This window comes from Tachysurus vachellii, chromosome 11, assembly GCF_030014155.1.
Source record: "Tachysurus vachellii isolate PV-2020 chromosome 11, HZAU_Pvac_v1, whole genome shotgun sequence".
Taxonomy (NCBI): domain Eukaryota; kingdom Metazoa; phylum Chordata; class Actinopteri; order Siluriformes; family Bagridae; genus Tachysurus; species Tachysurus vachellii.
The window spans coordinates 10048479-10070773 of NC_083470.1; the positions used below are offsets into that span (position 1 = coordinate 10048479).

Genomic DNA, 22295 nt, shown 5'->3' on the forward strand with positions numbered 1-22295 from the left:
AGGACCTAATCTGGAATATCTAAAATCCAATTTGTCCTGTTAAGTTCTGTTTGCATATCAGTCCATCACAGGCAATATCACAGTAAATCATATACTGTATTAAATGCCACAGTTTTGATGTGGGGGCAGCACAGTGGTGCATGAGGTTGTGTTTTCACCTCACAGCTCCAGGGTTGATCCAGAGCTCAGGGCAATTTGTGTGTTGTGTATCTGAGCGTGCTGTACCAACTGCCCAGGTAGGTTTCTTCTGGGTTCTCTGGTTTCCTCCAATGTCCCAAAAGCCCAATGTTACTTGTATAGGATGAGGTTTCTATTCTTTTTTTTAACACTAGCAAAAAAACTATTAGTGTGACTATTGTATTTAGTTCTGCATTTATTTCTGTAGACTCTGTAGAGTCTAAATAGCTGTTTTTGTTGTGTTCTAATCAAATGTGTTTTGTTTTGGTCAGATTTGACCTGCGATATTGCATTGATAAAGCATTTTAAATGATTTCATTAGCAAGCCCTGATATTACCCTGGTATATGGGCTGGTAAGTGTTTTGATGCTGTTCTCTGTACTGTACTTCCTGGTGTGAGGGTTTTCTCACCTGTGCTTCTGGTTTATATATTACTAATACACTGAAGTCTCAACATTTTTTGATTAATCATTCACCGAATCAGCACTAGCATCAAAGTTCGCACTCTTTGTCTATAGCACTTTTTAAAATGACATCTGCACCTGAGCTGGTTACAGGCACGGCCAAGCCAGAACAATATGGACAGTTTACACTGGAGATCGCTGATATTGTGGTTGTGGTGGTCTACTTTATATTTGTTCTAGCAGTGGGAATATGGGTACGTTAACAGTTTATAGTCTTTTTTTTTATTATTATTGTGGAGTGCAATTAAGTCAGCAACTGTGTCTTTTATGAACTTTTCTCTTTAATCGATGATGTAGCAGCTAATGAGTGATATTCATTTTTAAGTCGTCTTTCAGAGCCAACAGGGGAACTGTTGGGGGATACTTCCTAGCAGGCAGATCCATGACATGGTGGCCAGTGAGTTTTTCTGAGTTTGTAACAATTTACAGTCCTTTTATTTGAATATTTATAAGTACTATAAACTGTGTGTGCTTCAGCTGCTTTATTACTTCTAATCTGACATGACCATTTGAAAGTAAGATAGAAGTAATAAATGATAAAGCTGGAGATAAAACTATTTCCTGTCAGATTTTAAAATTGTGCACATACAGAAAGCTATTAGCAAAGCAAAGATTTTCCATTATATATTGCTCAGTTAGAGAGAGATAATTGGACAAATTGCTTGTTATTAATGATTTTGAACCTATGACATTTTCCTTGTTTTTTTTTTTATTCTGATAGATTGGAGCTTCTTTGATGTCCAGTAATGTTGGCAGTGGCTTGTTCATTGGATTAGCAGGCACTGGGGCAGCAGGGGGACTCGCTGTTGGGGGATTTGAGTGGAATGTAAATCCTGAATATTTTTACTTTAGAAAGTAATTGTTTAGCAGCCTGGGAAAAGCCATCAAACAGTGACATTCTCTACAATGTAGAGTTCCGTAAAGTACAGACAGTTTTGCATGTATTTCAAGCAGATGGATATTTTAGCATTTTTAAAATCTGGTTAAATGTAAAGCAAAAAAAAAATTGCATTTAAATTTTTACCACTATTCTGACTGTGGCATCAAAAAGGACATCAAACTGAACTTGATGTCCATTCTGAGCTATTTAACAACTTGAGCGACGAGTGATATTTAATAACTGTTTGGTATTAAATAGTATTAGTCATGTAACCAAGAGCAAGTAAGAAAGTAAATACAAATAGTTTTCACATCATTTTGGTGACTGTATTTATGGTTTATATATTAAAAAAAAAAACAAAATTGCAAATACTTTCACACAATAGACACATCAGGTAGTCTTAATACAAAGAAGTCAATTGTGTGGAGTGTAGATAATGTTGTTCTGTTTATGTAAGGCTGCATGGGTCCTCATTGCTTTGGGCTGGATCTTCGTGCCTGTGTACATTTCTGCTGGAGTCGTCACCATGCCCGAATATCTCAGGAAGCGGTTTGGAGGCCAGCGAATTCGGATCTACATGAGTGTCCTGTCTCTCATTCTCTACATTTTCACCAAGATATCAGTAATAAGCTGTAGCACATAATGATCATTAAACAACAGTGATTTACATTTTGTTTACACTTACAGATATAAGCAGATGGATTTATATGTAGTGATTTATAAAATGGCTTTACACTACTACTTGCAATCTACAACACATCCTCCCTCATGTTAGTATAAATAAATCAAGGTCTAAGGAAACTATCAAGCATTTAGTTCAAGTTGGAATAGCAGCAAAAACAGTATACGCTGAGTTTTTTTTTTGCTGTCATTTGATTAAGGAGGCTGCCTTGAATACAATATAGTACCTTATCATAATTCCTCTAATATTCATATTAATAATAATATTACTATAATCCCCAGAATATCTTCTGAAATTTCATAAATTTCATTTTCAAGAAGCATTTCAAGAAGCATTTATTTACAAAAGTATTAGATGTATACGAACCCTTCATGTTTGTACCCAGACTTGTTTGCCTTGCTTTTTCCAGACAGACATTTTCTCTGGAGCTCTGTTCATTCAGGTGTCACTGGGATGGGACCTGTACCTCTCCACTGTAGTGCTGCTTGCAGTAACAGCACTCTATACTATTGCTGGTAATAAATACCACTTATCCTCTAACTGAATTCCTGTTCTGCACATGATTGCTGACTGACTGCAGATGTTCTGCTGCAGGTGGTTTGACAGCAGTGATTTACACTGACGCACTGCAGACTGTCATCATGGTTGTTGGAGCATTCGCTCTCATGTTCATAGGTAACTATATAAAGTATAATATTGTTTTAGTTATACCACAGTGCTGGCAAATTCTCTGACCTGATTGATCACAAGGCTTTCTATCACAGTCACAGCATGTGTAATCATCAATGTGGTAGTTTTCTTTAAGGAGTGTCAGTGCTTTGTATCATACTGTTCAGTGGCAAAGCGCTTTTTTTCCTTTATGTTCTTTCCCTGTCAGCGTTTAATAAAGTGGGCTGGTACGAGGGCTTGGTGGAGCAGTATGGCAAAGCTGTACCTGCTCTCACTGTTCCGAACACCACATGTCACCTCCCTCGCCCTGATGCCTTCCACATCTTCCGGGACCCAGTCAGTGGTGATCTGCCGTGGCCTGGCCTGCTATTCGGGCTCACCGTGCTGGCTATGTGGGTGTGGTGCACTGACCAGGTAACTCTGTGTCAATATCAGGCAATACTGATTAATGGAACTGGGTTTTGGATTAAAAAACAGGGCTGGATAAATGAGAACCACTTTTTCACATTTTCTGCCTAAACATCAGTTTATCTGACCAGATACCAGCTTAGAGATAAACATAATTAAGTTTAAAGTTACTCTCGACATACCTTTGCTCTCTGCTGCTGCACAGGTAATAGTGCAGAGGTCCCTCTCTGCTAAAAACCTGTCGCATGCTAAAGGAGGATCAGTGCTGGGTGGCTACCTAAAGATCCTCCCAATGTTCTTTATCGTCATGCCAGGGATGATCAGCAGAGTGCTCTACCCAGGCAGGTCAAACCTTCTCAAGTGCATTGTGTCAGATATCTTCTCCAAGATAACATGAAACTCACATGATGCATTTATCTGGAATAGATGAAGTGGGATGTGTGGATCCTGATGAGTGCTTTAAGATATGTGGAGCTGCTGTGGGCTGTTCTAACATCGCCTATCCTAAACTTGTGATGGAGTTAATGCCAGTAGGTATGACTGCTGTCCTTTTTACCTGCTATTAAAGATGATCTGTGCATTTAAAGTGCTGTATAGCTATCAGTAATAATAGTGTACTATAGGTCAAGTAGTGGCATGTGGAATAATTCTGAGATAATAAGACAGTAATATTTTACAATGCAATATGTTTAATAGCTGTGGAATCCTTAATTGTTCATTTTTTTAGTAAAAATGTTCATATGAGATTTTATATGATTTCAATTCTCAGATCTCAATTTTAATCTTAGCTTCATTGTAATGAATGAACTGGAAAGTCCCTGGTGTGTATCTGCAATTACTGTGTAGCTAGTAGCAAGAATGACAGATTAAAGAATGCTGTTATGCTTCATGTACAGATGACTTTTATCAATACATACCTTTTAGTAATTGCAAGCTGGTGAGTGCTAAGAAGCATGATATGGCAGCATAATAAAAGTTGCTGTCATTTAAGAATATATTAATCAACTCAAGTTATTTTTTGCATAACTTGATGCCATTTTGTTTTATCTAAACTTTCCACACTTTCCACAGTCCACACATCTTAATCAGGTCAACTCTGAAATACTGAAATGTACTGCACTAAGCGTATTTTCATAACTGAATTCATGAATATTTGATTTCTAGACCTTGTGTGGTGAAAAACCAATATTAAATGACATTACTTAATTATTCAGTTTTTTTTAAATACTTCAATGAAAAAATGAATTTCTATTTTATGTGTTGAGAAAAACACAAAATAAACAACAAAAAAACATTTTCTTATTTTTATATTTTTATCTTGAAACAAAGAACTAATTAATTCTGTGTACATGGACCTTATTAAAAGGTTATTTTGCAACTCCTAAACAAGGTGAACAAGGTCTGTATGTCATACATTTCTTCATTTTCTCTGCAGGTATGCGAGGCCTGATGATTGCAGTGATGATGGCTGCTCTCATGTCCTCCCTTACCTCTATATTTAACAGCAGTAGCACTCTCTTCACGATGGACATTTGGCTGCGTATGAGACGGCAGGCATCTGAAAAGGAGCTCATGGTTGTGGGCAGGTAAAAGCATTGCCCTTCTGGCAATTTTGCATTATACACCAAAATGTAAAGCACATGCATGCAGTTTCCTCAAGCTCCAATACCCCATACAGCTGTGGAATGACAGAGGTTTATCATTTTCAGTTACTCTCTAAAGAAAAATAATCATTTGGTGTGTTTTGCATAATAATGTATGTCTGAGATTGAAATAATTTTATCCTGGTATCCACAATAAGTAAAAAATGAAAATGAAGGAATGTATGACATGCAGACCTTGTTCACCTTGTTTAGGAGTTGCAAAATAACATTTTAATAAGGTCCATGTACACAGCAATTATTAGTTCTTTGTTTAATTGTGTTTGATTGGAGACAGTAAGTTCCAAAACTATTTTAGTATGAATCAGTTATTAAACTTGATATAAATCATTTCTGTTTTGTTAAATTCAGTTGTTCATATCACTTCCGTACCCTGCATTGGGATACTTTTCCAAGATCCACATAACACTCATGTTTATTATTTGACAGATTGTTCTAATTTGATTAACAGGTTATTCATTTTATTCTTGGTGGTCCTGAGCATCTTATGGATTCCAATTATTCAGTCAGCCAACAGTGGGCAGCTCTTTGACTACATTCAGTCCATAACCAGTTACTTGGCCCCTCCGATCACTGCCGTCTTCGTGATGGCCATCTTCTGGAGTCGTGTAAATGAGCAAGTGAGAAACCTTTCACTGTTACTGCATTGATGAGTCTTGTATTTGGTCCTTATTAAGCCTATCATAACCTTAGACTGTTTTCATGGTTTGAAGCTACTCTGTCAGTGTGAATTGTGCTTGCTAATTACAATTGTATGTTTAACGTTCTAGGGAGCATTCTGGGGGCTGATGGTAGGTTTGGTGGTTGGGCTTGTGCGCATGGTGATGGAATTTGTCTATGATACTCCTTCCTGTGGCAAGGAGGACATGAGACCTGCCATTCTGAAAGATGTGCATTACCTGTACTTTGCTCTTATACTGCTCGCACTGTCAGCATCGGTCATTACTGCAGTCAGTCTTTGCACTTCTCCTATTCCAGAGCAACATGTAAAGCACTCACTCTTACACATTCACACACTTGGGTTTATCATACTGATTGATATAGTGCCATATAATTCACCTTAATGTTCATCTGTGACATTTATCAAGCTAAATTCATAAATACACCCAAATCTCTGCAGCTTATCCGTCTAACCTGGTGGACAAGAAATAGCAAGAAGGAACGAGTAGATCTGGAGGACTTGTGGGCAACCTCACCCACATCAGCACCATCTCACCCTGCTTCTAACCCCAACCAGAACATAGAAAAGCCTGGGTGGTGGAGACTAGTGGGAATGTGGCTGTGTGGACTTTCTGAAGCTCCCAAACCAGATCTAAGCAGAGAGGAACAGCTGGCTTTGGAGAAAAAGCTGACTAGTATTGAGGAGGAATCGCTCTGGAGAAATGTTTGCAATATCAATGCTATCATTCTACTTACTGCCAATGTGTTTCTTTGGGGCTACTTTGCTTGATGAAAAACACAATTTGTCATATATCTTCAGGGATGTCATTCATCTTAAATGGGTATCAGCTATAACCCATAAACAGAGGCTATAAACAGAGTACCAAGTAACTTGAAGTTGATAAAAACTACTGTACGCATAAATAAAAACACCCAATACTTTATAATATCTTAAAAAACCTATCCATTACATAATATATATAGCAACAAAAATTCAATCTACAGAAGTAATAAAACAAACAAACAAACAGGTGTTGAAATTAAATGTGAATTCATTTCACTTCAGTTAAGTTGTATTTATATATTTTTTGTTGTTGTTTTTTTAAACAACGGACAATATCCAAAAGCAGTGTTTCATAAATCAAGCTATAGGTTGATTGATTAGACAGATCCAGAGGCAAATGATTGTTTAAAGCTCTATATGTAATAATGGCCAAACACATAGTGGTAAAACGAAGGTGTTAAAAATATTAATGTGATAAAGTCACTTAAACTTTAAACACCTGTTTATGTTTATTTAAAGATTTTCTGTTATACAAGTTTAAACATATTAGTTAATCATTTCTTAAAATAAAGATTTATAAGTTTCATGTTTGTTCAGTAAATGTCTTTAAAAAAAACCTATAGGCATTTGATTATATAAAATTCTTTAACATACAATGTACAATTTAATGCTTAAACCTGACAAGGGACCATATAAATAGTTTTAATAAAGCTGATAAGATTTGCTGCATTGCTGTAATGTTATTATACTAAATGTTACACTTATTTTACATTTACATTATATGTACATTTTCCTCTGGGCTGTTCACTACATTGACTTTTTAATCGTCTGTTTTTGCTAATATACTGATCTATTTTCATGTTTGTTACTGATTATGCCACATCATGCTGATTATACACAATGTGACACACCCGTCACGTTCTACAAGTTGCCCCACGCTTCTTGATCTGCTCTGAACCGTTTTTGCTTTAATCCACTCCGGGTTTTTCTTTTTTTTCTGTTGTCTGATCCATTCCTGATTTTGCGGTTCTTTTTTTATGTGATCTATCTCGGGGTTTCGTTTTTCCCGTTGGACTTTAATCACATCCATTCCTTTCTGTACAGCTGGCTACTGCTGCGATCCAGTCCGTGTTTTTATGTGCACTCTGCAGGCTCCCTGACGCTTTCATCCTCACTGAATGAACTCAACACTCACCATAAACGCAAAGTCATACCAAACAACGGAGCCGGAGCGTGTGGAGCTACACTGACATTATTAATAGTCTCACGGTCATATTTTTAATACAGTGGGCTGAAAATGGAGGTCAGTACCATCGCGAATTTGTTTATCGAGCATGCTACGACTCTGAAGATGCATACAGGGAACTTAGTGAACCGCTGTCGGCTCAAGAATAAGTGTCCGTCTTCGCCAAGTGAAGAGGTAAAAACACTGTCCGTAAGAATTAAAGGGTTACAAAGGGGTTAAATCCAGTGCTCTTTCGACGTGTGAACGGTTTGAGGTGATGCTTCAGACGTTAGCATTGTGAGCTAGGAAGACGTTGGTGACGTCACTACGCTTGACAGCATCTCCTCCATGTGAAGAGCAGCTCTGTGTAAAATGATATCTGTACGATTATAAACCAAACACCAGTACACCGTTGTGTTTGTTTGTTTGTTTGTTTGTTTATCCTTATGAAGGACCTCATGACTGTGATTTCATTTGTGTAAACACTGGACGTGTAATTAAGTTATCTAACTTAGTATACACTTATTGTTGGCTTTGGGTATTTCAGAAGCTGCTGATTTCCTCATCTGAAAAGTTCACAAAATATTCAGAGTAGCAGGTGTATGGACTAGAAAAGTATCTGAGGAGATACTCATGGCCAGACTGGTTTAAACTGACAGGAAGAAAGCTCAGACTTTACAGCCATGGTGAGGAAAGAAAGGCATCTGTAAGCTCACAACACGTCAAACTAGTTTACCAATCAGCTGAGAATAGGAGTCTGAGTACAGTGGACACAGGCTCAATGACACCGGCCAGATCAAGATGTAAAAAAAATAGAAATAGTGTGTAAAAATGACAGGAAATCTGCACTTTCTCAAATACTTAACCCAACCAACTTTAACCACTTATTATTTGAGTCCTACTCTTCAGTGATCTCCAGGTAAAAAAGAGTTTCTGAAACAAAAATATCTATCTTTTTATTTAAGTGGTAAATTGCATTTATGATTTTACTCCTGTTTACTGCTATATTATTATTATCATTATTATTATCAGCTTCAAGATTGCATCAGAGGAACACTTAGTGAGTGGCTTGAAACCTTACCCAGAACACCTGAACATGTAAGTACAATATACAGACATAAACCCTAAACATACTGAAAGAGAATGAATGAGAGTTGGAGCTCTTCATAGACTGAACTGAGCTGTTCATATACTGAGACCTAAAAAAATAAAAAAAAATACACAGTAGGGGCTGTCAACTTTATCTGCATTCTTTGTTTGCATGTCATGTTGATTTGTTCAGCTTGTGATTGCATGCAGAAGCAGAGCTTGTATAGACATTCTGAGATGTGAAAAGATATGATGTTTAACGTAATGATGAATGATCACTGAGCTGAACTGCATTGAGAAGAGTGTCATGTGAGGATTGAGTGTAATTGCTCAGTCTCTATCATGCAGGGCTCAGCAGATCTGCCTTAGGGTGTTTGACAAAAGATTGTAATGGTCTTAACCTACATAATGGCAAGGCTTATTAATGAGACATTCCTTACTTACAGGCTATTGACTCAACAGAATGTTTGCACAAATACAAAAAATGTTGTAAATTAGTTTTTTGAAACAAAAAAACTTTTTTAATGACATGCTGTAGTATCTGAGATAAGATAAGTGGAATTACATTGTCCTTGGACTCTTATTGTTCGACTTTACATCCTTTGCCCAGGATTTGCCCAGTGCTCTGGACTGCACAATAGCACAGAATTCAGAAGTGATCACACCAGAGGAGAGAGAGGAGCTGAGGGTGTCTGGTGAGAACATTTTATCCTTGTTTTATGGAAAAACAAACATTGCTGTTGTATGTTGTTTGTGCCGCGCTAGTGCATTTTCATCACATGCTGCATTCTCTTTCTCCTCAGTCAAGCTGTTTCTCACAGAATCTGATTGCTCATCTATAATGAATGCCGTGGACATGGGTAAGTCCCTGCAAACTTACTTAATCCTCTTTATTCCTGGTGGTGTAAAAGAAACGACGAATCTTCTCCAGCCGTTTCCTTCCTGGGCGAGCCAGCATACTAGGCATTGCTACCTCAGTCCTCAGCTCTTTGCCCTTGATGTAGTCAGCAAGATGTAGCAAGACTATTTTATGCAAAGGGTTGCTAGCCCAATGTGCAAGTATCCTCCTTTCACATTGGTTTGGAAACCAAGCAATGGTGGAGTTAGTCCGTGTTATATCTACTGTTAATTGTTCAGATTTGTTTTGATGGATCAACAGTTGATAAATATTTAGACATTAATTTAAACATTAGTTAAGTTTTTATAGCCATATGTGGAATTAGGGAAGTAGTGTTATAAAAAAAAATCCCTAATGACCTTAAATTGCACTCAATAACAGTTTTCCTACCAGGACTAATCTCTCTCTCTCTCTCTCTTTTTTTTTTTTTTTTTTTGCATTTATTCCCTCAACAAGTTTACCCAAAGGGTATTCAAAGCAGTATGAGGGTGATCACTTTGTTCAGATAATCTTAAACTTAACCCAGAGGACAGATGAATACATTTCATTTGAAGCAAACATAACATTTATTGTGTTAGGTTTTAGAGATATTACTTCATTATGACAAAAAAATGATTTGTTTTACATTGGTGGCATTTTGAAATTCAACACTTGCCTTCCCTCAACATTTTAAAAACACTGATGTTGCTGACTTTATCCTTCGACTGTATACACTATTCACTTAGAGAATTTAAATATATATCAAATTTGCTGACAAGTTTATTTTCACAAAGTGTCTATTTGGCTATAAACTAGAGTGCTAGCATGAAAATTCAGATTTTAGGCAGGATATTTGCTGCAATAACAGAGATTTCAGACAATTCTGATAAGATCTGAAAAGCTGAAATGTTACAAAATAATCTGTTAGAATGGTCTTACATCAGTTACAGTCAATGAAGATTTATGTCTAAATAGATCTCTTTTGATGTCTAAATATATCTCTTGTATTTTATGTAGTATTAAGGCACGGTAAAATTTGCCTAATGTACTATATGGTGAATTTGAAAAAAGTTTGCATATCATTACGTGTACCAGTAGTTTTGCTCATTTCCATGGTGCAGCAGAAAGCATGATATGCCACTTTCCCTCTGTTGCACAGCGTGCGTGTCATTAGGTGTGTCTCAGCTGGATTCAGTTATCATCGCTCCTCCGCCACTGCCCGAGGGCGAGACAGTGACCCTGGCTCACCTGCAGCCGCTGTGGGCCGAGCTGGAGAAAATCGTTCAGAGCCAAAAAGCTGCTTCCATCGGCACCTCAGATCTGGATAAGACTCAGCTAGAAGAGCTGTACAACTGGGCACAGGTAAGAAAGAGAGGACATGTACAGGTCTACAGTCTATAACATACTGTCAGTTATATTACAGCTCTCCTTTAATTAAAATATTATTTTGCTTTACATCATTCTTGTTACGCCATCAGTGAAACCTCATGTTATAATGCCTTAGTTAACTCTAAAAATTAATAATAGTTTATTTGGCTATTAGATCTTATGTTTTATTTAGCTCTCCCATGTAATATTATGATCAGCTGTCACTGTTACAATGAATTCCAGCCCTGGTCCTGAAGTCAGGGTGTCTGTGCGTCCAAAAAAGTTTACATTGTCAGACAAATTACAGCTTGAATGAAGCACCGAATTGACTTTTCTTTCCAATCTATTTATTTATTTATTTATTTATTTATTTATTTATTTATTTATTTATTATATTGTTTATAGTGGATAATGCAGGGTCACTTGAGGGAGGCAGGGACATGAGTTTAAATTTAGCTACCTGCTAATGAACTAGCAAACTAACCAACAGTAAAGCTTCTCTGCTATTGACTCACTATGCCAGGGGCTTTAAAATTAGGGTTTGCGACCCGAAGTGGGGCCGGTTCATTTACAGACAGGTTGTGAGATAAGCGCCACTTCTCTTGCCTGTGTAATGAATAGTATTATGAATATTGCTCCGATTTTCCACCACCATTTTAAAATGTTACATGTAGTCCCTATATGTAAGTCCCTGCAAACTTACTTAATCCTCTTTATTCCTGGTGGTGTAAAAGAAACGACGAATCTTCTCCAGCCGTTTCCTTCCTGGGCGAGCCAGCATACTAGGCATTGCTACCTCAGTCCTCAGCTCTTTGCCCTTGATGTAGTCAGCAAGATGTAGCAAGACTATTTTATGCAAAGGGTTGCTAGCCCAATGTGCAAGTATCCTCCTTTCACATTGGTTTGGAAACCAAGCAATGGTGGAGTTTATATGGTGGTATTTATAGCCATATGTGGAATTAGAGAACAAGTGTGAAAAAAAAACCCAATGACCTTAAATTGCACTCAGTAACAGTTTTTCTCCCAGGACTAATTTTTTTTTTTTTTTTTTTTGCGTTTATTCCCTCAACAAGTTTACCCAAAGGGTATTCAAAGCAGTATGAGGATGATCACTTTGTTCAGATGATCTTAAACTTAACCCAGAGGACAGATGAAGACATTTCATTTGAAGCAAACATAACATTTATTGTGTTAGGTTTTAGAGATTTTACTTCATTATGACAAAAAAATGAATTTGTTTTACATTGGTAGCATTTTGAAATTCAACGCTTGCCTTCCCTCAACATTTTAAAAACACTGATGGTGCTGATTTGGTTGCACGTAGTCAAACCGAGCCACATTTAAATTAAGAGCGCACACACAATTTTAGTGTCATGATCCTAACAAGCTGCACTAGCGTAGCAAAAACTTAATGTGGTCAAATTGGTTGCGTCCCCAAAAAGGGACACCCCTGTCCTCTAAATCAATTTTCTGTTGCTATAGGATACAGAAAGACACCATTTTCAGCTTATGTTTTTATATTTGTTATGTTGAAATCACTGAAAACATCTATTAATATATTGTAGCTATTAAAATGCTGCATCTCTTTTGAGGATAGATGTAGAGACCCGGGGGAATACACTGTCTGTTGTACCTGTGTTTCTTTACAAGATTCTGTTAATGGGTTTAACTCTCTTCCCGGCTCCTAATAAACTCCCTTCTGGACTCCAGGTGGATGTCTTAATGAAGGAAACAAAACCCTGTAGTGTCTCTGTACTTCACTGTCCATGGAAGCCACTGCTGTAATGTCATGAACTGAATTGAGTAGAGCAAGAGACTAGAGCAGATATCATGTTACAGCTAGTGAGAAACTGTTTAAAGGGGTTAATGAATACCACGGAAAGCCATATGTACTGTTATGCAATAGGTTGCATAACAAAATAGGAAGCACGATGCAAGCTGTCCAGTTCTGTATGGTTATAGAGATTACATACACTGCACAGAACTGTGGCTGTTCTTTATAATTAGAAACTCTTACAGGCTGTAAAGCCCAAAGTAACTCTGCTGCACCATAAAGAAGTACAGCATGTAGTTTTTGCTGTTTATTTCCTACATGTTGACCCTTGTACATATAGAAAAAAGATGCACCTCATAATCATCTGAGACGCAGTGATCAACAAATAGGAACTGAAAATTAAACCCAGCAATGTTGTACTTGTTTTTTTCAGTGCTGGCTTTTTAAGTTCAGAATTACTGCTTATTAGATGCTTGATGGTGCAAATGGTTCAAAATAATAGTAATAGTAATAATAAAACCATCTTATCATTTTATATGCTCTAGAGAGTAAACAAATGCATTATGTTTGTGTTTCTGATGTGTCTTAGGAATTCTGGTGTTAATCTGTTTAGTTTAATATGGAAGTCACTCAGGCTGGAGTATTCCCTTTTAAAATTATAACATCAATACGAATATGCTGTGTTATCTGGGGGAATGTCAGCTTCTGTCTCAATTCTCCTGTCTGCCCATCACAAGGATTTTTTTTCTCCTCCCTGACATTACTGGTGTCATTTTATGCGTAATATTAAGTGTACATTTGTGAGTGTTTGTGTCCTGTGTTGTGGTTCAGGTTAAACCGAGCAGTAACCAGGTAAATCTGGCCTCCTGCTGTGTGATGCCTCCTGACCTCACAGCATTCGCTAAAGAGTTTGACATCCAGCTGCTGACTCACAATGACTCGAAAGGTAGCAATCGTTTCCTCCCTTTTTTGCTGCTGATAAAAGGACATGGCCTAGATAAGACTGTGTGTTTTAAGATTAGAGAGAACAGCACAGCTTGCTTTGGCAGGTTGCAGAAGAAAATTTTAATCACTACATTTTTATAAAGCTGTGCTCTTTTACTGTCATATTAGAAATGCATGTATTGATAGGGGTACCTTGATACATTACTGATTTCAGACCTACTCGCAAAAGAACACCTCAAACCATGATACTAGTCTATGTAAAGTCATTTGTAGAAATATAGTAATTTATGATCAATATTGGCAATCATGGATAACAAAAATGGTATCAATACATCCCTACTAGAAACAGTTTTAAAATGTTCACAATTTCCCTATACCTTCACTGGCCCTGCATTGTATACAACACTAACTACTGTTGTTCCTGGCTGTGTGTAGAGCTTCTGAGTTCAGCAGGATTTCAGGAGGCCATGCAGGAGAGCTGCAAGGACCTGCAGGTAGCAGAATGGCAGCTCGAGTGGGTCTTGCGCTACTCCATCATCGTCAAGAGCCGAGGCATCATCAAAGCCAAGGGATACCTCGTTCATGCACGGAAAAGCACCAAATAGCACCTCCTGATCTGAGAGGATCACGGTGCACTTTGTTCGTTTCTGGAATTTCCAAAATGCATTGATTTTTAGCTTGCTGTTAAGCTCATCAATGAAATGTTTATATGTGATTCATACTTCATCTTCAGTGACGGCTGAAATTCAGCTGACCTCAATCATACTGTGAAATATTTTTCCAAGCGCTTGACCGTTTATTCCTGAAAATCTAATCTGTTCAATCTTTGTATCGTACATGTGTGCAGCCTGCATCACGTGAATGATTTTACATTCATTTACATGTTTTCATTTTATTCAGATTTTTATCAGTAATTTTTGGATTTCTTTTCAGAAATGAATGAAAAAGAATTGTATAACATTGTATAACACTGCGATAGTGCTGAGAACTAATTGATGGGGAAGTGTCTAAATTCTAGTTAAGTGGACTCAAGTAATCTTACATAAAAAGCTGTATATGTTTTGGAACATGCATAGTTTTACATTGAGGCAAACATTTGATGCAGTTTTCTTGTACGTTTGACCTGGTAGTTAAGGGTGGTCCAGTTTACTAAGAATTGGTTTTTACATGATGCTTCATAAGTATTATTTTATTTAGTTTGTCCTTTTATAGAATGTCTGTATTAAAACCCTGTTGGTGCTTTGTGTCATTCATGGTGTGTAGCCTGAGCCTTAAAACATGTGTGACATGTGGCTACTTGTTATTTCCTGATTCTGAGACTCAAAAAGTTTTGCATATATGAAAACTAGCATGTGCTCATTGTATATGTTCCATATAAGTTCCACACTAAGGAAACAATTACTTTCTATATTAAATTAAAACGAAATACTTCTTTATTTATTTGGTGCAGACAGTAATTGGCTACAGTACATGTAATTTATCATTTATAAAATGTTCTGTTTCACATTTTTAATTGGGTTCATAGCATTTAAAACCTGACTTTCACTGTAATCCTTCCAATACTGCAGTAAACAAGCAAACCTAACGTGATTTTATTCCACTGTATGTCGAAGGGGAAAAAAACACCATGATTTCACGTTAACCTTTAACCAGTTTTCAGTAATATATAAGGTTTATTTTTGTAATGAAATTCTGAGTCGACTATTTTGGTTTAAACTTCTTTCATGACATCAACATGCAAATGGACGGCGTGCTGGTTTGTTTTGTCACTTGGATTGATCCTGTATTTAGTCTTGACTTAAAGAGACCGCGATGCAGCAGCGCTTTATGTCCTTTCCCCATGTTGCTAAAGCTCCATCTATTCAACTCCATCATGCTTGTCGTCTTATAGAACATTTTACTCATCATCTCATCCGTACTGTGTTAAATGGGAATTAACGTACCATTTTTATACTGTGTTGAATATTATTTTTTATTACTATCTACAGTCACCTCACGGTCACCTGCTCCACAAACACTCGACTTAGTTTAGTTCTTTATCTGTTAATGAACTCGATGGTATGTGGTAACTCAACATTTATTTGATATTGAATGTGTTTCGGTGCGATATTTCCTTTAAACAAGGCATTCCGTTTGGATAAACGTAAGAAATAAATGTTTTGTAATACTTTATTGTCGATTAAGTCTGTCTGAATGGGGCGGATGTTTCCGCTGATCGATTGATACAGTCTGACTACCTAGTAGGGTTCACATGCTCTTGCCGGAAGTGTGCGCGAACACGACAAGATGGTGGCCACCAGGAGAGGAACACGCGCGACTTCCTCAGCGACAGAAGCAAACTACGAAGCCACAGAAACGCCGGTGTGTTTTTATTTTTATTTCCCTAAACAATATAAGAATTTGTAATAACCGGTGTTGCTCACAGCCTGGAAAGTGAACTATAATAACGTTTATTAAATGGTCATTTTTTCCCTATAGCCAAGAACCAGTTTACTACATAATAAACACTTCAATCTAATTTAAGTATCACATTTTATTTGCTTCACTGTGATATTTATTCATTCATTCATTCATTGCCCAGTTACATATCCTGTGTACAGTTACTGATTATTAAACATCTGGCCCAATTCATCAGAACACAACCATCCCAGTTACTACACAAAGGCCTAGAGTAGAATTTACACTGCTGATGTTTATGGTGTCGGGGCCGAAAACACCAAAATTAAGTTAATCAGCTGTGGTCAGAAACAGATGAAGGCCCAAACTCTAGTCTAGTGTTTGTCTGAAGCCACGTTCACACACAGTCACCGGTAGGAGTTTCTCCCTCTGGTTGCCATGGTAATAAAGTTTGTCAGTGTGCAGTGACAAACTTTTTGCAATTTTTCCAAGTCACTTTTCTTGCAGTAAAAATGAACCATTCTGAAGGAGGATTGAGTGACTGTAAAATTCCTGAGTGTTTATATGTAGACTTTGCACAGGTCTACTGTCTGAACTCCCATATTGTTTGCATGTCACCAAACTTTAACATTTACAGCATTTATCCAGAGTTACTTACATTTTTATTTCAATTTATACAACTGAGCAATTAAGGGTTAGAGGCCTTGCTCAGGGGACCAGCAGTGGCAACTTGGTGAACCTGGGATTTGAACTTACAACCTTCCGATTAGTGATCCAACACATTAACCTCTAGGCTACCACGTCACTTCACTTAACTTTTCTTTATGTTGTCGCATTGCCTGACACGCCCACATCATGTCGGTAACGGCTGATGTCGTTTGTCACCTGAAGACACCAGCTCTCATTAAAAATGAACTATCTCTGGTCACTTTGTTGAAACATATTGCTGCATGTGTGAACGTAGCATTAGGTGTGGTTCGTACTACTGATCCTCAGCTAAGTAATGAATAAATCATCTGTCAGAATTTTTTGTGAGAACTTTATTAATGTCAAGATTAGCTTGATGAGGATAATGATCACTAAAAGAAAACAGGGTCCATGCAGTGGTCCAGAGAACACCATATGTGATTCCGCCTGAGACTCATTCCAAAGCTCTATGCAGCTCTTCATATTAGCTTGTATCATGGAAATTTTTTGGCACAGCAGTAAGAAGAAATTGTTTGGTTTTAATCTCTTTAACAGGTATCTACAAGAACAAGACGTAGAACAGGTATATTGACAACCCCGTCCCAGTCTGAACACCCAAGTGACTCCCAGCAGGATGAAGCAGAAGAACAGTCCACAGCTCTGGCTGAACCAGAAACCTCAGCAAAATTGGAAACTAGAGGTGCTAAATGTCATCTGACAGACAATCGGCCAGAATCCACACATGAAGCAGATGTGTCTGAATCCGAATCTTGCTGTTCCGTGGCGTCGGATATCCAGCTGGTGTCCCGAAGCAGACGGAGAGCAACAGTCAGAGTGAAAGCTTCATCTGTGGAGGAAATGGAGGTCTCTAAAACTGAATCTAGTTCTTTATCATTGACTAAAACCCCACGCAGATCTACAAGAGTTCAGAAGAAGCCTGCACCTGTTTTGGGGTCATCCACTTCACAGGAAGATGAGCACTCTGAGGCTGAGTCTTGCAGCTCAGTGGCATCTCTGTCCACAAGAGTCACAAGAAGTCGCAGGAAACCTGCTGTTGCTCTCGAGGGCGCAACTCATTCAGAGGCAGATTCTTGCTCGTCTGTAGTTTCTGGCCCTCAGGGATCGACTGTCCGGAGGTCCACAAGATGCAGAGTGAAGGTCACTGAGTCGATCCCCATTAACTTGGAGCAAAGCGAAACTGGTGAGGCTGCTGATCCTTTAAAATCCAGAAGGACAAGGGGATGCAGTGGCAAAGCAAAGTCTGCTGAGGAAGGCCAGGCTTATGAATCTGAAGGATGTCAGTCTGGCCCTAGCTTGAGTCCTAGAAGAACCACCCGAACCAGTAGTCAGGTTGCTGATTCAGATTCGGAATCAGTATTGACTTCTCTTGATAGTCCTTGTTCTACACAGGGCAAGGGAACCCCGTGTAGTAGCCGAACTGGCTCAGCTAGCAGCAACTGTGCTGTCCGATTTTCTAGATCAAAAAGTGTTCGAGTCACCGTAAATGTGCTTAAGATGCCTGTATTGGTGTCCAAAAGTGTTAAAAAGGACAGTGTAGAAAATGAACCTGAGAACGACCAGGCTGAAACTACACAGGATATACCTGGCTTGTCTGTAAGTTCAACAAAGTCTGACATGGAGGATGTAGAGGAAATGGAGGAGGACGTGAATAATAAAACAGTTTTTGCTGCAGATCAGGAATGTTTTGTTGTCGAGGACAATAATGGGGATCTTACTCTACGTCTTGATGATGAAGATGAGGCTGAAGTGAGAATTAAACCTGAAAGCAGTAAAGACATTTCTTCTAAGACTGAGAATGATGTTGAGATTGCAGATGAAGCCATGGACACACACGAGGCCAGCTCTGTGCAGGAAGTCCAAGCTGTGGAAGAGGAATCAAGTTCCATATCAGTGACACACCAGAAGAGTGTCAAAAGTGTTGACCACAAACCTCAATCAAACCTCGCAGTAGAACCTGATACTGAAGTTAGACAAAGTTCTGAACCGCCTGTGCATGAAGAGAATTTAAACGTACTGAGTGAACCAGAGAAGAAAATGGAAGCAACGAAGAAGTTGAGGGATGCGGCAACTGATGAAGGCACGATTACAATTGACCAGGGCTCTTCAGAGGAAGAGGTGATAGAAGACACGACTAACAAGGAAGTACCATCAAGCTTAAAAGCATCTAAGGAGAGTATAGAGAAGACCAAGCCTGTGACGGGTTTCGTCAGTTTGCTGGACAGCAGTGCGGATGAGGAGAGTGATGATGATGATGGGCTCTCAGTGGACGGAGGTAATGACAAGGCTGGAGACTTGGAGAGTGAGGAAGATGTGTGCCGTTCTGAGGATCAACCAGGCCCCTCCGCTGCACCGGACTCGCTCACGGGTAACAGGCTGTTTGTTATAGACGCACGTCCTGGCTGTCAACCCAGTGAAAAATACTACATTGATACTAAACAGAAAGAAAGCCATGACTATGACAAGGAGTCTAAAGTTGTTGCGGATGAAGAGGATTTTGTTGATGAGGAGGGAGATGACGATAATGAGGAGGACGAGGACGAAGACTCAAAAATACTCTTCACTTCTAGGAAGCTGGCAATGTATGAATTTAACTCCTCAAATAATTAGTTACAGGTTTTTGTTTCACTTGCAGTGAACACACACTCACTCTCTCTTTCTCTCTCTCTCTCTCTCTTTTTTTAGGAATGAGTTATCCAGTTCTATTGACCCGGGGTTGAAAATAAAGTCTTTTGGAGGTTTGTATATCAACTTTGATGGCAGCAAAAACAAATCTGTGTCTGACAACCTGAAAAAGCTGAAGGAGCAGAAGAAGCAGGATGAGGTATTTAACTCTTCTGTTAACAGTTAAATCCACTGTTCTAATGTTGTTGCTGATGGGTATGTAAACAAACATCACAATAGATTACATTCTATAAGGTTGAGGCTTCCGTGCCATCGGCCATTAATACTACAGCGCAGGCATTGAAGATTTAGCAAAAGCGAGACCCATGCTGTAGGGCTCTTCGTCTTCAGCAGAGGCTTGTCAGATGAGGCCTTGTTTGAATAATATAGATGGCTATTGATAAAGAAAAAAACTCTTGAATCTCTTGAACAAGATCCTTGGTAGAAGTTTTTCAGTGCAGTGCATGCTGATAACATCTGTGCTCAGAACCGTGAAGCGTGTGACATTTTGACATCAAGGCAAACAGCAACATTAAATAAATAATGCCATAGTTGGAAACTTCTAGAACAGGTTACATACAGTTTGGCTGTTGATTATGCCAGTGAGATCATGTACACATGTTTCTTATACATTGTCATCCTTGTTCTGTCAAGTTTAACAAAAAGCATCTGTTTGAGATCTGTTGCTTTTCCAAAAGCAGTCACATGACTGTCTGCTAAAACAGCACTTCAGACATCATTGGTCACGTGATTATGGCAGAAGGAATGAATCACTATTACAGCATTTTTAAGCATAATGCTTAATTTGTTTTTGTTTATTTCATTTGTGTTTTTTTTAGACACACCCACTGCTTCTGTATCAAGAATAAAATCACTATAGGAGGCTAAAACCAAAAGCTTTTTTCCCCCCCCATGTAAAAATATGATAAACGCTTATGTGTCAAAGGATCTCTCGCTAAACACTTTTCAGCCCCTATGAGAAAACTCTGCTTGATGTACAGCTGCGTTAGTGGAAGGTTGCCAGTTTGAGTTGTGTGTGTTGTGAGCTCAGTTAACAGAACCTCTGCACTCAGTGAAATGTCCCAAGTCGACGCTTGGGGAAAGAATCCTTTTATATTTATAGTGCTGGATCACGTTGATGGAAGCTAACAACTGTGAGGGATTTGTTCTCTTCTACCCTGAGCACTGACATGAATGACCTAAACCTCACGTCTGTCCATCCCTAACTGCCCCTCGCTCTCACGTTATCAGTGCACTTTAACTTGACAAGAATTTTACATTATGGCTAATTTAAAAAAAAGTTGCAGGCATTTGCAGAAAGTTGATTTACCTAGAAATACATTTATATTGTGAATGTTAATTTTCTGTCACATGCAGGCTGGTAGCCATCAAATGTTAAATTATTAAAATGTTGCTTTATTTCATTTACTATGCCTTTTTCTTCTAAACCTCTTTGCCTCGTTTTCTTTTGCAGTTGCTGAAGAAGAGTGTGATTGTTGCAGACTTTGAAAAGAAAGACAGTGTGCCACCATACAAGGAATCCAAACATGCAGCTAAATTAAAGCGCAGGGTAATTAAACCCGTTCAACAAGCGATGTGCTATTTTTTTATGTAAGCAATGTTTTTGTTTTTAATGTTATTTGAATGTAACATGCAGGAGGAGAAAGCAAAGACCACTGGAGATGGTTGGTTCAACATGAGAGCTCCTGAAGTAACTGGGGAACTGGCAAATGATCTCAAGGCTCTTCAGATGCGCTCGGCCATGGACCCGAAACGCTTTTACAAGAAGAACGACAGAGATGGGTTTCCTAAATACTTTCAAGTAAGGATTCATCCAGCACTTTTCATTTTCTGATCTGTTAAAGCTAATACAGTTCCTAAAATAATAAAGCTCTCGTATCTTTCTCGGTTTCGGTTTGTACTCCCTTGAGGAAATTATTTCAAATGTGCTTTTCTACAGGTTGGAACAGTGGTTGATAACCCCATAGACTTCTACCATTCCCGTATTCCTAAGAAAGAGAGGAAGAGGACTATTGTGGAAGAATTGCTTGCTGATGCAGAGTTCAGAAGGTAAACTAGAAGTTATATATATATATATTTTTTGGTCATACTACTCTGGTAAACACATCTATTAATTTCTATTTTAATTTACATGTGAGAGAAGTGATTTTAAAGCCTACTCACACACTGCTCTCATGTATTTTCAGTTTTAACAAGAGGAAGTACAGAGAGATCATGGCAGAAAAAGCAGCAGCAGCAGCTGGAAAGATGAATAAAAAGAAGCATAAATTTCATAAAAAGAAGTAATGTAAGCTCCAGTCATTTTACCTTGTACACATGTGATGTTTAGGGGAAAACCAGGAAGATTTTGTGTCACGTGTTACAGCACACGTGAGCTTGGGGACAGTCTTTATTGTGAAAGACAAATTTTTAATGTAATGAATTTTATTTGTAGGCGTTTTACCATTTTAATACTTAAATACTAAAATATATGCAATTCCTAATTTTAATACCTTATATGTAATACGTTTTACAAATGTAAAGAAAAGCTGTTAAAAACAAAGCAAGTTGAAACAGTAGTAGAGTTATGTATGTGTTTTGTTTTCCTGACTGAAGACGCTTGACTTGTGCCACCAGTTTGGAGGATTCAACATGACGGTTCTCATGACTGATCTCCAATAAATCATGTAAACCTGCAGGCTGTGGAGTTTCGTATTTCTTCTCTTTGGAAACATTATTCACATCAGCATCACAAATGTGTATGATTTATACAGTAGCACTACTTTCCATTACACTAAAGTGCAGCTGAAAGTTCTAAAGTTCTAGCTGTAACATGGGCCTTTAAGTTCCACTGACAGGAAAGTGT

The 22295-nt window shown here is 38.2% G+C and overlaps 3 protein-coding genes across 4 annotated transcripts; all 3 read left to right on the forward strand.

Moving 5' to 3' along the window:
* Nucleotides 1–675: 675 nt before the first annotated feature.
* slc5a9 (solute carrier family 5 member 9) lies at nucleotides 676–7114 on the forward strand. Its single transcript, XM_060882415.1, has 13 exons — nucleotides 676–835; nucleotides 967–1038; nucleotides 1363–1467; nucleotides 1979–2143; nucleotides 2613–2718; nucleotides 2798–2878; nucleotides 3081–3286; nucleotides 3486–3621; nucleotides 3707–3814; nucleotides 4716–4866; nucleotides 5393–5561; nucleotides 5712–5927; nucleotides 6062–7114. The coding sequence occupies exons 1-13, from the start codon at nucleotides 707–709 to the stop codon at nucleotides 6389–6391; spliced, it is 1974 nt and encodes a 657-aa protein (XP_060738398.1). The 5' UTR covers nucleotides 676–706; the 3' UTR covers nucleotides 6392–7114.
* A 114-nt stretch (nucleotides 7115–7228) lies between these two features.
* gclm (glutamate-cysteine ligase, modifier subunit) lies at nucleotides 7229–15099 on the forward strand. The gene is made up of 7 exons (XM_060882424.1): nucleotides 7229–7805; nucleotides 8643–8708; nucleotides 9310–9394; nucleotides 9503–9559; nucleotides 10736–10938; nucleotides 13550–13664; nucleotides 14099–15099. The coding sequence occupies exons 1-7, from the start codon at nucleotides 7683–7685 to the stop codon at nucleotides 14266–14268; spliced, it is 819 nt and encodes a 272-aa protein (XP_060738407.1). The 5' UTR covers nucleotides 7229–7682; the 3' UTR covers nucleotides 14269–15099.
* A 146-nt stretch (nucleotides 15100–15245) lies between these two features.
* Nucleotides 15246–22125, forward strand: dnttip2 (deoxynucleotidyltransferase, terminal, interacting protein 2). 2 transcript variants are annotated; one of them, XM_060882413.1, is made up of 8 exons: nucleotides 15246–16024; nucleotides 17303–19347; nucleotides 19451–19589; nucleotides 20904–20999; nucleotides 21087–21251; nucleotides 21390–21499; nucleotides 21637–21737; nucleotides 22046–22125. In XM_060882413.1, the coding sequence occupies exons 1-7, from the start codon at nucleotides 15950–15952 to the stop codon at nucleotides 21734–21736; spliced, it is 2730 nt and encodes a 909-aa protein (XP_060738396.1). In that variant the 5' UTR covers nucleotides 15246–15949; the 3' UTR covers nucleotide 21737; nucleotides 22046–22125. The 2 variants fall into 2 exon arrangements, with proteins under 2 accessions (XP_060738396.1, XP_060738397.1); XM_060882414.1 differs by having other exon boundaries at nucleotides 22067–22125.
* Nucleotides 22126–22295: the final 170 nt, after the last annotated feature.

What these genes read in the sequence shown, in the direction of transcription:
- slc5a9 (XM_060882415.1), top strand. Translation starts at nt 707, where the DNA reads ATGACATCTGCACCTGAGCTGGTTACAGGCACGGCCAAGCCAGAACAA. An exon ending in ACATTTTCACCAAGATATCA is followed by an intron (nt 2,144 to 2,612) that starts GTAATAAGCTGT and finishes TGCTTTTTCCAG; the next exon opens with ACAGACATTTTCTCTGGAGC. An exon ending in CTCCTATTCCAGAGCAACAT is followed by an intron (nt 5,928 to 6,061) that starts GTAAAGCACTCA and finishes AAATCTCTGCAG; the next exon opens with CTTATCCGTCTAACCTGGTG.
- gclm (XM_060882424.1), top strand. Translation starts at nt 7,683, where the DNA reads ATGGAGGTCAGTACCATCGCGAATTTGTTTATCGAGCATGCTACGACT. An exon ending in CGTCTTCGCCAAGTGAAGAG is followed by an intron (nt 7,806 to 8,642) that starts GTAAAAACACTG and finishes TATTATTATCAG; the next exon opens with CTTCAAGATTGCATCAGAGG. An exon ending in AGCTGTACAACTGGGCACAG is followed by an intron (nt 10,939 to 13,549) that starts GTAAGAAAGAGA and finishes GTTGTGGTTCAG; the next exon opens with GTTAAACCGAGCAGTAACCA.
- dnttip2 (XM_060882413.1), top strand. Translation starts at nt 15,950, where the DNA reads ATGGTGGCCACCAGGAGAGGAACACGCGCGACTTCCTCAGCGACAGAA. An exon ending in ACTTCTAGGAAGCTGGCAAT is followed by an intron (nt 19,348 to 19,450) that starts GTATGAATTTAA and finishes CTCTTTTTTTAG; the next exon opens with GAATGAGTTATCCAGTTCTA. An exon ending in CAGCTAAATTAAAGCGCAGG is followed by an intron (nt 21,000 to 21,086) that starts GTAATTAAACCC and finishes TGTAACATGCAG; the next exon opens with GAGGAGAAAGCAAAGACCAC.